Source organism: Aquarana catesbeiana, linkage group LG01, assembly GCF_042186555.1.
Source record: "Aquarana catesbeiana isolate 2022-GZ linkage group LG01, ASM4218655v1, whole genome shotgun sequence".
Classification (NCBI taxonomy): Eukaryota; Metazoa; Chordata; class Amphibia; order Anura; family Ranidae; genus Aquarana; species Aquarana catesbeiana.
This window is the reverse complement of record NC_133324.1, coordinates 59774927-59790669: the sequence shown is the minus strand read 5'-3', so window position 1 is coordinate 59790669 and position 15743 is coordinate 59774927. Positions and strand designations below refer to the sequence as shown.

The 15743-nt window shown below is 46.2% G+C and overlaps 1 protein-coding gene across 1 annotated transcript in view; it reads left to right on the top strand.

The window, feature by feature from the left end:
• Positions 1-15705, top strand: part of FDX2 (ferredoxin 2) — a 68612-nt gene extending 52907 nt beyond the window's left edge. Inside the window, exon 6 of the mRNA XM_073619100.1 lies at positions 10339-15705. Within this exon, the coding sequence (XP_073475201.1) occupies positions 10339-10495 (157 nt within the window). The 3' untranslated portion in view covers positions 10496-15705. The remainder of the gene's footprint in view (positions 1-10338) is intronic.
• Positions 15706-15743: the final 38 nt, after the last annotated feature.

The following is a 15743-nucleotide window of genomic DNA, read 5'->3' as shown; positions in this document are numbered from 1 at the left end:
CTCTGGGTACACTTAGGGGGTCACTCTCTTGCTCTGGGTACACTTAGGGGGTCACTCTCCTGCTCTTGGAACTCCCCATCCCCGCCAGAATCCTGGAGAGGGATGGATGATGCTGGGCGGGGATGGGGATACATTGTAGGGAGGGATGGAGGGGGTCACTCTCCTGCTCTGGGTACCCTTAGGGGGTCACTCTCCTGCTCTGGGTACTTTGATGGGGTCACTCTCCAGCTCTGGGTACACTTAGGGGGTCACTCTCCTGCTCTGGGAACTCTGAGGGGGTCACTCTCCTGCTCTGGGTACACTTAGGGGGTCACTCTCCTGCTCTGGGAACTCTGATGGGGTCACTCTCCTGCTCTGGGTACACTTAGGGGGTCACTCTCCTTCTCTGGGTACACTTAGGGGGTCACTCTCTTGCTCTGGGTACACTTAGGGGGTCACTCTCTTTCTCTGGGAACTCTGAGGGGGTCACTCTCCTGCTCTGGGTACACTTAGGGGGTCTCTCTTATGCTCTGGGAACTCTGAGGGGGTCACTCTCCATCTCTGGGTACACTTAGGGGGTCACTCTCCTGCTCTGGGAACTCCCCATCCCCGCCAGAATCCTGGAGAGGGATGGAGGGAGGATGCTGGGCGGGGATGGGGATACATTGTAGGGAGGGATGGAGGGGGTCACTCTCCTGCTCTGGGTACACTTAGGGGGTCACTCTCCTGCTCTAGGTACACTTAGGGGGTCCCTCCCTCTCCTGCTCTGGGCACTCTGAGGGTGTCACTCTCTTGCTCTGGGTACACTTAGGGGGTCACTCTCTTGCTCTGGGTACACTTAGGGGGTCACTCTCTTGCTCTGGGTACACTTAGGGGGTCCCTCTCTTGCTCTGGGTACACTTAGGGGTCACTCTCTTGCTCTGGGTACACTTAGGGGGTCCCTCTTTTGCTCTGGGAACACTTAGGGGGTCACTCTCTTGCTCTGGGTACACTTAGGGGGTCCCTCTCTTGCTCTGGGTACACTTAGGGGGTCACTCTCTTGCTCTGGGTACACTTAGGGGGTCCCTCTCTTGCTCTGGGTACACTTAGGGGGTCACTCTTGCTCTGGGAACTCTGAGGGGGTCACTCTCCTGCTCTGGGAACTCCCCATCCCCACCAGAATCCTGGAGAGGGATGGAGGATGCTGGGCGGGGATGGGGATACATTGTAGGGAGGGATGGAGGGGGTCTCTCTCCTGCTCTGGGTACACTTAGGGGGTCACTCTCCTGCTCTAGGTACACTTAGGGGGTCCCTCCCTCTCCTGCTCTGGGCACTCTGAGGGGGTCACTCTCTTGCTCTGGGTACACTTAGGGGGTCCCTCTCTTGCTCTGGGTACACTTAGGGGGTCACTCTCTTGCTCTGGGTACACTTAGGGGGTCACTCTCTTGCTCTGGGTACACTTAGGGGGTCACTCTCTTGCTCTGGGTACACTTAGGGGGTCCCTCCCTCTGTTGCTCTGGGCACTCTAAGGGGGTCACTCTCCTACTCTGGGTACACTTAGGGGGTCACTCTCTTGCTCTGGGTACACTTAGGGGGTCACTCTCTTGCTCTGGGTACACTTAGGGGGTCACTCTCCTGCTCTGGGTACACTTAGGGGGTCACTCTCCTGCTCTAGGTACACTTAGGGGGTCCCTCCCTCTGTTGCTCTGGGCACTCTAAGGGGGTCACTCTCCTACTCTGGGTACACTTAGGGGGTCACTCTCTTGCTCTGGGTACACTTAGGGGGTCACTCTCCTTCTCTGGGTACACTTAGTGGGTCACTCTCCTGCTCTGGGTACACTTAGGGGGTCACTCTCTTGCTCTGAGTACACTTAGGGGGTCACTCTCCTTCTCTGGGTACACTTAGTGGGTCACTCTCCTGCTCTGGGTACACTTAGGGGGTCACTCTCCTGCTCTAGGTACACTTAGGGGGTCCCTCCCTCTGTTGCTCTGGGCACTCTGAGGGGGTCACTCTCCTTCTCTGGGCACTCTGAGGGGGGCACTCTAATCTTGACAGTCTACGGGGGAAGCTCTAAAGGGGCACTCCTAATTGTGGCACTTTTAAGAGAGAAGCATGGTCTATATGGGCACTGATCTAAGGGGTTATTTCTGCTCTAGGAACTCTGATGGGACACTCCTGCTCTGGGCATTTGAAGAGGACGTATTGCTGCTTTGGGTACTCTGAGGGGGCACTCCTCTTCTGGGCATTCTAAGGAGTAAGCCTGATCTATATGGGCACTGTGATCTTGAGAGTCATTCCTGCTCTGGGCATCCTAGGGTGTCACTCCTAATCTGGGCACTTATGATGACCACATATAGTGCTGACCTCTTCACTTTATATTCTCTGTTGTAAGTTTTACAATAAAGGGGGCTCACTGACTGCGATTTTCCTGGAGGTTAATTATTGTACAGTGTTGGGGGTTAATTGTGTAGTTCTGTTAGTTATTAATGCATATCCTGGGGGTTCATTGCTGCGCTACATTATTGTGCCATGTGGGAATTTAATTGTTCTTCCATGCTAAGGTGACTAATTATTGTGCAATATTGGTGGTTTATTGTGCCATGCTTGTGGTTCATTTTTGTGCTATGCCGGGGGTTAGTTATTATGTTTTGCTGGTTGTTATGACTGGCCCCGACATGTACTGGAGATTATCTGGCCCTTATACTTACTGGGGAGCTATTGCTGACCTTGGATCTTGCTGGGGGGTTATCATTGTTATTCGCATTTGGGCTTGTTTTACTCCAACAATCAATTCTGTGTGTCCAAAGGCACTATTTTGTCTATATAAAGGGGAAGGGCTGTGAAGAAACACCCAATTTTCGATCATGCCCACTTCTGGCCACACCCACGAGACCGTGATGCACTGCGTGCTCTGCATTAGCTCCACCACTTTTTCTTACAGCACCCACATAGCACCCCCAAAAAAAAATTGTCTGGAGCCGCCCCTGCCTAGCAGACTTCTTATGGATAGTATATAAATCTGTAATTCTGCACTAAGTTAAGTATATATAGAGAGATAAGTGTGGCTGCTGCCTACCCCAAAAACTGCATTAAGTGGAGTTGTTGAAATAGTATAAAACGATGGGGGAAGGGTGTGGTTCCACTGCCAAATACAGTATCTCACAGAAGTGAGTACACCCCTCACATTTTTGTGAATATTTTATTATATCTTTTCATGTGACAACACTGAAGAAATGACACTTTGCTACAATGTAAAGTAGTGAGTGTACAGCTTGTATAACAGTGTAAATTTGCTGTCCCCTCAAAATAACTCAACACACAGCCATTAATGTCTAAACCGCTGGCAACAAAAGTGAGTACACCCCTAAGTGAAAATATCCAAATTGGGCCCAAAGTGTAAATTATTTGTGTGGCCACCTTTATTTTCCAGCACTGCCTTAGCCATCTTGGACATGGAGTTCACCAGAGCTTCACAGGTTGCCACTGGAGTCCTCTTCCACTCCTCCATGATGACATCACAGAGCTGGTGGATGTTAGAGACCTTGCGCTCCTCCACCTTCCGTTTGAGAATGCCCCACAGATGCTCAATAGGGTTTAGGTCTGGAGACATGCTTGACCAGTCCATCACCTTTATCCTCAGCTTCTTTAGCAACGCAGTGATTGTCTTGGAGGTGTGTTTGGGGTCGTTACCATGTTGGAATACTGCCCTGCGACCCAGTCTCCGAAGGGAGGGGATCATGCTCTGCTTCAGTGCAGCACTCATGCAGCCCCAGACCATGACACCCCCACCACCATGCTTGACTGTAGGCAAGACACACTTGTCTTTGTACTCCTCACCTGGTTGCCGCCACACACGCTTGACACCATCTGAACCAAATCCGTTTATCTTGGTCTCATCAGACCACAGGACATGGTTCCAGTAATCCATATCCTTAGTCTGCTTGACTTCAGCAAACTGTTTGCGGACTTTCTTGTGCATCATCTTTAGAAGAGGCTTCCTTCTGAGACGACAGCCATGCAAACCAATTTGATGCAGTGTGCGGCTTATGGTCTGAGCACTGACAGGCTGACCCCCCACCCCTTCAACCTCTGCAGCAATGCTGGCAGCACTCATACGTCTATTTTCCAAAGACAACCTCTGGATATGACGCTGATCACGTGCACTCAACTTCTCTGGTCAACCATGGCGAGTCCTGTTCTGAGTGGATCCTGTCCTGTTCAACCGTTGTATGGTCTTGGTCACCGTGCTGCAGCTCAGTTTCAGGGTCTTGGCAATCTTCTTATAGCCTAGGCCATCTTTCTGTAGAGCAACAATTATTATAACGCTAACGAGTCACATGACGCCGGGGAAGGAAAATGGCTAATTGGGCCCAATTTGGCCATTTTTACTTAGGGGTTTACTCACTTTTGTTGTATATAAACCCTTACCTTGTAAAACAACCCATTCAATTTAACCACTTGCCGACCGCGTAACATACATTAAGCAAAATCACGTACCTGTGCATCATTTTGTGCAATAGCCTCTAGGGGGTGAACGCTGCCGGAGACCCTATCGTGTGCTGATTGGACAGAAGTGGAGCCAATCAGCGGGTCACGATGTCTGCTGGCCACCCGTGATCGTTCCCCATAGAGGCAGAATGGCGGTCAGCCTATGTAAACAAGGCAGATCGCCAATCTGACAGGTGAGAAGATGTAGATGCTAAGCAGGAACATTGATCTCTGTCTTCCCCCAGTCAGAGCATCCACCCCCACCCCCCCCAGTTAGAAATCACTCCCAGGGAACACATTTAACCCTTTGATCGCCCCTGATGTTAACACCTTCCCTGCCAGTGTCAATAGTACAGTGACAGTCCTTTTTCTTAGCACTGTTAGTGTCACTGGTCCCCAAAAAGTGTCACTTGGTGTCAGAGTTGTCCACCGCAATGTCGCAGTCCCGCTAAAAATCGCTGAGCGCCACCATTACTAGTAAAAATAATACAAAATTCCATAAAACTATCCCATCATTTGTAGATACAATAACTTTTGTGCAAACCAATCAATATACACTTATTGGGATTTTTTTTTTACATATTTAAAAATATGTAGCAGAATACATATTGGCCTAAATTGATGAAGAAATTAGATTTTTTTTTTTTACATTTATTGGATATGTATGATAGCAGAAGGTAAAACATAATTTTTTTTTTTTTTAATTAACGCTCTTTTGTTTGTTGAGGTGATTAAATACCACCAAAAGAAAGCTATATTTGTAGGAAAAAAAGGACGTCAGTTTTATTTGGGTACAACGTCGCACGTTGTACCCAAAAGATGTATTAAGGTGAAAAAACACTAGGGTTTTCATCCCCTCTAATACATGACCAGGGATGGGGGATACACTCATGTTAGATAGGGTTATAAAAAAGGAACTGGTGTTGGATAGTTGCATTACTAGCCTGTTGGTGGAGAGCTTTTGCAGTCTTTCCCTTAAACCAGGGGTGTCCAATCTTTTTTCAATGAGGGCCAGATTTGATGAAGTAAACATGCATGAGGGCTGACCATTTTGCCTGACATACTTTGAACCATTAAAATTCGGTCTGTGTGTTAGTTCGAGCACTAATACACTGCCCAACAAGAATTCTCTTGCCTTTGTGGCTGTGTGTGAGTAAAGAGATGAGCTCGGGCATGTTATTTGGATATACCGTATTTATTGGCGTATAACACGCACCTTCACTTTAAGAGGGAAGTTTCAGAAGAAAAACTTAAATTTTAAATAAAGAACTATGAAGCAAAATAAGGGTCAGGGCCCATCTGCAGCCCCACCTTTGCCATGAATGCAGCTCCCCCATTGCCAGGAATGCAGCGCCCACCATGGCCAGGAATGCAGCGCCCACCATGGCCAGGAATGCAGCGCCCACCATGGCCAGGAATGCAGCGCCCACCATGGCCAGGAATGCAGCACCCACCATGGCCAGGAATGCAGCACCCACCATGGCCAGGAATGCAGCACCCACCATGGCCAGGAATGCAGCACCCACCATGGCCAGGAATGCAGCACCCACCATGGCCAGGAATGCAGCACCCACCATTGCCAAGAATGCAGCACCCACCGTCGCCAAGAATGCAGCACCCCCATTGCCAGGAATGCAGCACCCACCATGGCCAGGAATGCAGCACCCACCATGGCCAGGAATGCAGCACCCACCATGGCCAGGAATGCAGCACCCACCATGGCCAGGAATGCAGCACCCACCATTGCCAAGAATGCAGCACCCAGTATTGCCAGGAATGCAGCACCCACATTGCCAGGAATGCAGCACCCACATTGCCAGGAATGCAGCACCCAGTATGGCCAGGAATGCAGCACCTACCATTGCCAGGAATGCAGCCTCCACCATTGTCAGGAATGCAGCCCCCACCATTGTCAGGAATGCAGCCCCCACCATTGTCAGGAATGCAGCCCCCACCATTGTCAGGAATGCAGCCCCCACCATTGTCAGGAATGCAGCCCCCACCATTGTCAGGAATGCAGCACCCATCATTGCCAGGAATGCAGCACCTCCCCATTGCCAGGAATGCAGCACCCCTATTGCCAAGAATGCAGCACCCAGTATGGCCAGGAAGGCAACACCCACCATTGTCAGGAATGCAGCCCCCATCATTGCCAGGAATGCAGCACCCACCATGGCCAGGAATTCAGACTCACCATTGCAATCAGTGCAGCCTGACTGATGCCCATCCATCTGCAGCCTCGGAGGGGACAGGGAGGGGGCGGGACGAGTGCCAAAAGATTAGATACAGGAAAAACTCCTGTTTTCTCGGCGGCCTCTTTAATAGAAGGTCCCGCCTCCTTTGATGGACAGAACAGTCGTCCAATGGCGGCGCTGGAGACGGGACTTCCCATTACAGAGGCTGCCGTACAGGAAATCCTCCTGTGTGCATGGCGCTTGTCCCGCCTCCTCCCTGTCCCCTCCAAGGCAGCCAGATATATATCTTTTGTGGACCCGGTGCTGTGGGATCGTTTGGGGCCACAAAAGATTTATATGTCCAGATAACCAGGCGGGCCGTTCAAAACCGGAACGAGGGCCGGACTTTGGACATGCCTGCCTTAAACTACACTTGTATCTCAAACACAAACAATTGGTTGCAAAATGAAATCTTTATTAGTAAATATTGCAAGTATTCTTTGGGTCACAAAAATATTCCGGTTTAAGATGTCTTCCTTCTAACCCAAAGTTCTCTTTTGCCCCTCATCGTCCTTAGATGAGGAATTGGGAAATGTATCAGTACAAAAATATCTGTAAAAATGATGTATGAGGGAGGCAGGCGCAAGGAACTGCTCTTCTTGGAAGGTGATCTGCTGTAATATGTATTTCATTGTTTGAAACCTAATCAAAGCATTGAAAAGAAAAGTATATCTGTAGTCAAACAAGACACACATACTAAAAAGCTGATCTGACTGCAGGAAAGGGACATAGAGACACTTTAGGCCTCTTGATCACTGCACTTTGAAACAACTCGGTAGTTTTTTTTTTTAACCGATTTATAGAATGCAACCCATTGTTTACATTGTGCCTGTACACACAAGCACGTAAAAAAGCGCTATGTATTCTTGAGTAAAAGAAAAATCTGTGTTTCCATGCAGTATTTTGCAGCAATAGACGCAAATATGCAGAAATGTGTGCATGTGAACATAGATCTTAATTACATTTTCCCTAGGAATGTATTGTGCATGTGAACGCACGTATACGTGCAAAACAAACGCCTAGGATTAAGTCTAAAAAAGCAGATGCTCAAACATCGATATTATGTGCAAGAGGCCTAAAGCCGCGTACACACGATCGGATTTTCCCACGGGAAATGTGTGATGACAGGCTGTTGGCGGAAAATCCGACCGTTTGTACGCTCCATCGGACGATCCAATTGTTGTCGGATTTTCCGAGCGCGTGTACGCAAGTCCGTCGGACAAAAGTCCAAAGTACAAACACGCATGCTTGGAAGCAAGGACGAGCCATTAACATTCGGGGCGCGGCAAATTATGAAATCTCGAAATGCAGCTCACAATTCTCTTCTTCTTTAATGGGATAATAATGAAGCTGCTTTGCTGGTGATACTGATGGAGTTATTGCAAACGAATTTTCAAAGGCTTTTTTTTTTCTAGTGATATCAACAATAATATTATTATGCTTGTTATTTTTTTTTTCTTTTTGGTGCAAGTTACCACAACACCATTATCCCGTAGTTTTTAAGATCAAAGATACAACTATGTTGGTGTCCCTTGTTAACTTTACATTGTATGTATTTTTTAAAATGTAACTGCCTACTCCCAAACTGTCATTTGAAGTAAAACACATAGCCAAGTATTATCCTCCACAATTTTTTTATTGTGCATTAAAAAAATAAAACAAATAAAATTAGACATGCTATCTGCCAATAGAACTTGACCAAAAAGTGCATTCTATGAATCCAAAAATATAGAAAATATAACAAATCAAATCATTATTCAACCAAAAAAATACAATAAAAGCCTCATGCACGTGTCCTGCTTCTTAATATAGGGGGTCAACAATGCCAAGAGTTGGTGAAAGCAGGGGTCCGTCATCCGGAGATAATTCCGAAAAACATCTGGATTATTCTCCTGGAGCTCCCGCAGCAAAGGCAAATGACATAATTGGTCAAGATTAATAAAGCAACCAATTTTTGCTCCAACAAATCCTCCTCCTCCTGTTCCTGGACTGGGCTTGGGTCAAAGCAATAACTCCAAGGCCAATAATAAATAACACGTTTTCTCCTCCGATTCCACAACATGGCTGGTTGACGAACGGCCGTTCAGAAACTAACTGAAAAGCACAAAATGAAAAGCGCAAATCAACACTCGCCAAACTTCTACTAACACGAAATTAGCAGAAGGAGCCCAAAGGGTGGCGCTAAAGAGCTGAAAAACCACGTAGTACGTCACTACGTTCGTGTTTGTTGGCCGACAGTTGTGTGCCGTTTGTATGCAAGACAAGTTTGGGCCAACGCCCTTCGGACAAAGGTCTGCTGAAAATCTGATAGTGTGTACGAGGCTTTACACTAGCTCACCCCTCATTATTGCTTAGTGAGTTGATCATTTGCCAATAGTGAAATTTAATGGAGGGGGCAGCTCTGACTACAGGTATACTTTATAGGCAAAAATGTTTGGACTGGTTGTCGGTAACCTGAATTCTCGTATCTCTGTAAGACTCCAGGGGTTAGATCTCTTCACCAGTATTCACAGTTGTGTCCATTACAGAGCCAAATGAATGTGTCATACTTTTGCTATTCTTTAACCACTTCACTACCTGGCCATAGACAAATGACGTCCACAGATGGGATCTCCCATCCTGGGTGGAAGTCATATGACGTCCTGGGCTTCCCGGCCTTCTAGGGGGCGCGCGTGCCCGCCGCGTTGCTCGGGACCCGGTGCGTGTGCCCGTTAACCGGGCCGGACCGTGGATCTGTGTGTGTAAACACACAGATCCACGTCCTGTCAGTTGAGAGGAGACCGATCTGTGTTCCCAGTACAGAGGAACACTGATCGGTCTCCTCCCCTTGTACGTCCCCGCCCCCTATAGTTATAATCACTCCCCTAGGAAACACATTTAACCCCTCGTGTCCCCCTAGTGGTTAACCCCTTCACTGCCTGTCACATTTATACAGTAATCAATGCAATTTTATAGCATTGATCGCTGTATAAATGTGAATGGTCCCAAAAATGTGTCAAAAGTGTCCGATGTGTCCGCCATTATGTCGCAGTCACGAAAAAAAATCGCGATCGCCGCTATTACTAGTAAAAAAAAAAAAATATATATATTTTTTAAAAAATGCCATAAATCTATCCCGTATTTTGTAGACGCTATAACTTTTGCGCAAACCAATCAATATACGCGTATTGCGTTTTTTTTATACCAAAAATATGTAGAAGAATACGTATGGGCCGAAACTGAGGAAAAAATTTGTTTTTTTTTAAAAAAATTGGGATATTTATTATAGCAAAACGTAAAAAATATTGTGTTTTTTTCAAAATTGTCACTCTTCTTTTGTTTATAGCACAAAAAATAAAAACCGCAGAGGTGATCAAATACCACCAAAAGAAAGCTCTATTTGTGGGGAAAAAAGGACGTTGATTTTGTTTAGGTACAGCGTCGCACGACCGCGCAATTGTCGTTTAAAGTGCGACAGCGCTGAAAACTAAAAATTGGTCTGGGAAGGAAGGGGGTGAAAATGCCCGGTATTGAACCGGTTAAAGTTTTCATCACAACTTTTAACACTTAAATGTTGCAGTAGAAACCACACATCCTGGAGCTCTAATTTGATTTATTTATTTGACTAAGATGGCAGGGGCCACTATAATTCTCACTTTTTTTCTCCCTCTGTTATAGGGAAGATGATATGCTGGACATGGCCCCATTATTACAGGAGAACTCCAGACTTGGATGTCAAATTATTCTCACTGAAGAACTGAATGGAGCGGAGTTTACACTCCCCAAAATAACCAGAAACTTTTATGTGGATGGACATGTTCCCAAACCGCACTGAGGACAGTCCTGGGGAGTCATTAATGGTTCACTCCTCATGATACGCACAAGAGAGAAGGTGTTACTAAACAGGAAAGGTCTGAGAGTGTCTTTCCTGGAGCACAAAGCAAACTGCTAAACCAAAGACTGCTCATAATGGGTTCTGCTTTTAGAATAACCTCAACTTACAGGGATACTTCACTTAAAACTGATTTTTTTTTTTTTTTTTTGGGGGGTGGGTTTGCTGGAGAGTTGAACCCCCTGATAGCTTATATTTTTTCTCAGCCATTCTGTTGGTAAGATCTCTGCACTGAGTTCCCAGGTCTGTCCACTGTCTATGCCTATTATGAGGGGGGTCCCAGGATCCCTGCAATGAGTTTTCAATCTTTATACATGCTGTGCCCTTTTTATAATGGGTTCCCACCATTCCTAAACTGAGGTCCTGGGTCTAAACACCGGCTGTGCCCATTATGAGGGTTTCCCACCATGTCTGCACTGGTCTGGGATCTCACTGTGCCCATGATTCCCTTCCTGTTCGCTCTCTTTGATTTTATGGTATACTATGGAAGATGTAACAGGAGAAACTGGAACCAATAAAATGGGATGAGAACTCCCAGGACGACTGGATCAGAGTTGGGGAATTTTGGCAGGGAGATCTCACTGTTGGAACTTTCAGGACACAGAAGAAACCAGAGGCTGACTCAGTCCACAAGGTTCCATCTGAGATTAAAATATTACTTTTTATAATTGTAAAATTTTACAGTATTTTGGAAGGGGTAATGGTATATAACATAATCTCTTTTTTCCATTCAAAACAAATGGTTAGACAATTAGAGTTTTTTCAAAACTCCAAACCAGCTTCAGAGTCACTGAAGCATCACCACTGTTATAATGAGACTGCAATAGTGCGGTGGGAAATCTGACACTATTTGACACTGGTTGGAACTGACTTACTGCTACTGACACCACCAGTGATTTTAATACAGTGATCAGAGCTAATAATATACACTGTCACTGTACTAATGACACTGGCTGGAAAGGGGTTAACATCTAGGGCAATCAAGGGGTTTAATATGTGCCTAACTGTGTGTAAAGTGTGCTGCTTTTACTAGTTGATCTCTTAAGTTTCTAGCAGGGATGAGAAACAGAGATTGTTCCCTGTGTACAGAGCTCTGTGTTTTGAATGTCAACACAGAGCTCTGGGCTGTGACTGTACACAGCCGATCAGCAGGTCCCAGCTGTGAATCATTGGCCTGAACTTGCTGACATGCTCATGCTGTTGACGGGTATGCGTGCCCTGAACCTAGAAGTAGGAAGTGACGTACGGGTACATCGCTTTGCCGACAACAGCCGCTCGCTCTTAGTACACTGCGGGCGGCCGGGTGAGCGCTAAGTGGTTTAGCTGGTGTAGAATTGCCCAGATCTGGATTGCTTTGTAGCAAATGCCAACTCCCTTCTTTCTGACCATATTTCAACATGAAGCATGGTCCGGGTCTGTAGCCCAACACAACCCCCCCTTACAGGAGCCGATGGTTTTGCTCCCTGCTGGCTCCTGTAAAATTTGATTGTTTTTAACTGCTTCCCGACCACCGCACGCCGATGTATGTCGGCAGAATGGCACGGGTGCACAAAATGGCATACCCGTATGTCCCTTCATAATCCCAGGCTAGCGGGCGAACCGCGGGAGCATCCCTGCGGCTCCCACAGAATCTATGTCCGCTGGTGGCCCGCGATCGCGACGAGGAGAGACAGAACAGGGGAATGTAAACAAGGCATTTCCCTGTTCTGCCTAGTGACATAACAGGGAGCAGTAGATCCCCCGTCATCGGGAGCAGTGATCTGTCATGTCCTAGGTAGCCCATCCCCCTTACAGTTAGAACACGGGAAGGGAAATGCGGTTAACCCCTTGATCACTCCCTATTGTTATCACCTTCCCAGCCGGTGACATTTACACAGTAATCAGTGGCTATTTTTTAGCTCTGATCGCTGTATAAATGTCACTGGTCCCAAAATAGTGTCAAAAGTGTCCGATCTGTCCGCCGCAATATCGCAGTCCCGATAAAAATCGCAGATCACCCCCATTACTACTAAAAAAAGAAAAAATAATAAAAATGCCATAAATCTATCCCCTATTTTGTAGACGTTATAACTTTTGCGCAAACCAATCAATATACACTTATTGCAATATTTTTTCAAAATTGTCAGTCTTTTTTTGTTGGTAGCACAACAAATAAAAAAAAAAAAGAGGTGATCGAATACCACCAAAAGAAAGCTCTATTTGTGGGGAAAAAAAAGGACGTCAGTTTTGTTTGGGTACAATGTCGCATGACCGTGTAATTGTCAGTTAAAACGTTAAAGCGTCGCAGTGTAGTATCGCAAAAAATAACGTGGTCATTAAGGGGGTAAAATCTTCCGGGGCTGAAGTGGTTAAATAGCGGCCAGAGAAATGTTTCCTTTTTGTACAGCAATTCCTTTTTAGCGCTTTTCCAGATTGTGACCAATAGAGAAAACGGTGACTTTTCTTGCGAGGTTTCCATTTGAAAGGAATTTTTTTCTCTGCTTACTTACTGCCAATTGCTTGGCTTGTCTGCCGCTTCTCCAGTCGCAAACCTGGAACCAGCAGGTGGAAGGGGGAAAGCCAAATTATTATCTGCATACCAGTTCCAGGTCAATGACTTAGAAACTATTGAAACATCTGCGGCCGGGCAATATGCATTTTCAGGAGAGCAATGGCTTCTGTACAATACCTATTACAGGGGTAATTGATATGGAACATATGATCACAAAATACTCCAGATATTACCTTCAGTGACATCTGGATGTTGGAATAATCAGTAGATTCAAAGATAGAAACAGCTGAAGTATATATGCAAACCTTTGACTTTACCTGCAAAAGGTGACCTTGGCCCGTCACATCCTACCTTGTGGCTTCCGCTTGGTCTTTTAACCTATTGCTGCCGGCCATATACATCTATATAGCAGAACAGCGGTGGACTTGAACACTTTGCTGCCAGGTGTATGCCTACAGGGGGCATCGGTGCTGGGAGCCCATTTACTCAGCACCCCCAACACAGTGGCCGCGCTGTCACTCACATCTTTACTGTTTATTATGACAGCCAATCACATTACCACACGATCGGGAGCCAACCTACTGATCTGCAGTAAACAGCCCCTTAAAGGGCCAAGTAGTTGGTGGTTTATTGCAACGGATGTCTTTGTTGACCAGTAGAGAGGAGGTGGAGCCAAGCAGATCAAGATCTTCATGTGGTCACTGAAGGTAACCTCTGGGTCTATTTTTTTGCATATAGTGTACTTCAGTTCAATATTCCTGATTTGTGTCAGATGACCAGTCCTGCCCAGCTGTAAAGTTCTCATGTCTTCTGCAAATTCCAGCATTTTAAAGGGTCAATGATATCACTGGCCGTCGGATTTAATCATTTCAGGGCTGGTTAGGGTTGCCACCTTTTCTTCAAGCCAAACCTAAACACTTTAACGTCACGCAACTATTTTTTTTGTAGCATGGAAAACAAATGGAACACAAAGGTGGCAACCTTTGGTGCCCCCTTCAGAGTCCCCCCTTAGATCAGGTGCCCCCATGACAGTCCCTAGTTACATCAGGTGTCCCTCCAGGCATCAAAATGAAAACAATGCAGCTCCTCCTTCCTCTCTCCAGTCTTCACTCCCCTGCGGTGCTGCGCTGACACTTAGCTGTGCCTGCTCTCTACTGCCTCCTGCAGGCTGGAGGGGGGGGGAGAACACCCAATTCTCTTTCCAGCTATCTAAAGCCGCGTACACACGAGTGGAATGTCCAACAGAAGCTCTTCATCGTCTATTCCATTCGTGTGTAGGCCTCATCGGACTTTTTTTTTTTGAAATTTCTGACAGACCTAGAAATGGAACATGTAATTATTTCTGACGGAACCAATTCCTATCGTCAAACCGATCGTCTGTATGCTGTACCGATGGACCAAAAACGACGCATGCTCTGAAGCAAGTACCAGATGGAAGCTATTGGCTACTGGCTATTGAACTTCCTTTTTCTAGTCCCGTCATAAGTGTTGTACGTCACCGCGTTCTGGCCGGTCGGACTTTAGTGTGACTGTGTGTAGGCAAGACCGCTTGAATGGAATTCTGTCGGAGTAACCTTCGGAGTTTATTCAGACGGCAAAACCGGTCGTGTATACGCGGCACTGGAGAGCCACAGTCCTGTCTGGATAATGTGTGCAGTTTTCAGGCAGACTGAAACCTGGACACAAGATTCAAAACCCGGACTGTGGGGGTGAATCCCAGACAGGTGGCAGCCCTAGTGCTGGTGGAGTGAGAAAGATTAAGACCCCATACACGCTATTAGATTTTCTTCAGATTTACCAAAACCATATAATATGAGGTTAAACCTTAAGAGTTTCAATTTGTATGCAGTCAGGCAGGCCCTTGCGGTACATGGTTTTGGTAAATCTGAAGACAAAAAAATCTGCAGAAAATCTAATGGTTTGTATGGGATCTAAGACTTTATGCAGAGTCGCATACCATTTTCCTATCATCCCCAGCATTCAGCTAAAGAAGTCACAGTGATAATCACGGGGGACTGGAAGTCTTGGCCTTACACCGCTCCTGGATTAGATGCTGCAATTGGTACCCAGCTAGAGAAGGTGTGCGTTTCAGAGTTCATCTGCCTCCAACCCCTCAAGCACCCGCTGCATGGCTTGGAGTGGTGAAAATCCCTAGAACACAATTTTCACTAGAGATGTGCAGAATGTCACTTTAGCAATCGGCAGCAATTAACAGTTTGTCTACTTCACCAAATCTGAATCCATTATTTCATGCAGGTTCGCTGTTGACGCACATCAAAGCAGGCTTATATCATAAAGCAAAGAAGCACGCCAAAGGAGCTGTTACCTACAGCAGCCAATTGGAAATCACCTTGCACTTTTCTTCCACAAATGTTTAAATCTGATTGGCTGGTGTGTTTTTCTTTATGCTCATTTCTCTTTTCGATGTCTTACCCAGTAAGCCTGCAGGTTCGTTATGAAAGTGGAAAACCTATGTTTTACAATTTGTATTTGTGTGTGTTTGCGGGTAAAGGAACCAATTTAAAAAAATGCCTTAATTATTTTCTTTGTTAAACAGAGTTCTGTATATTGGACTGTAGTTGGCTGCTTCATGGCTTTTGTACATTATAATTTTCCTTGTACAAATGTTCAGGTGACAAATAAAGTTATATGTTGTACGGTGTATTCATTTTCCTCTTAACTGAAAGGGTCACGCATGCT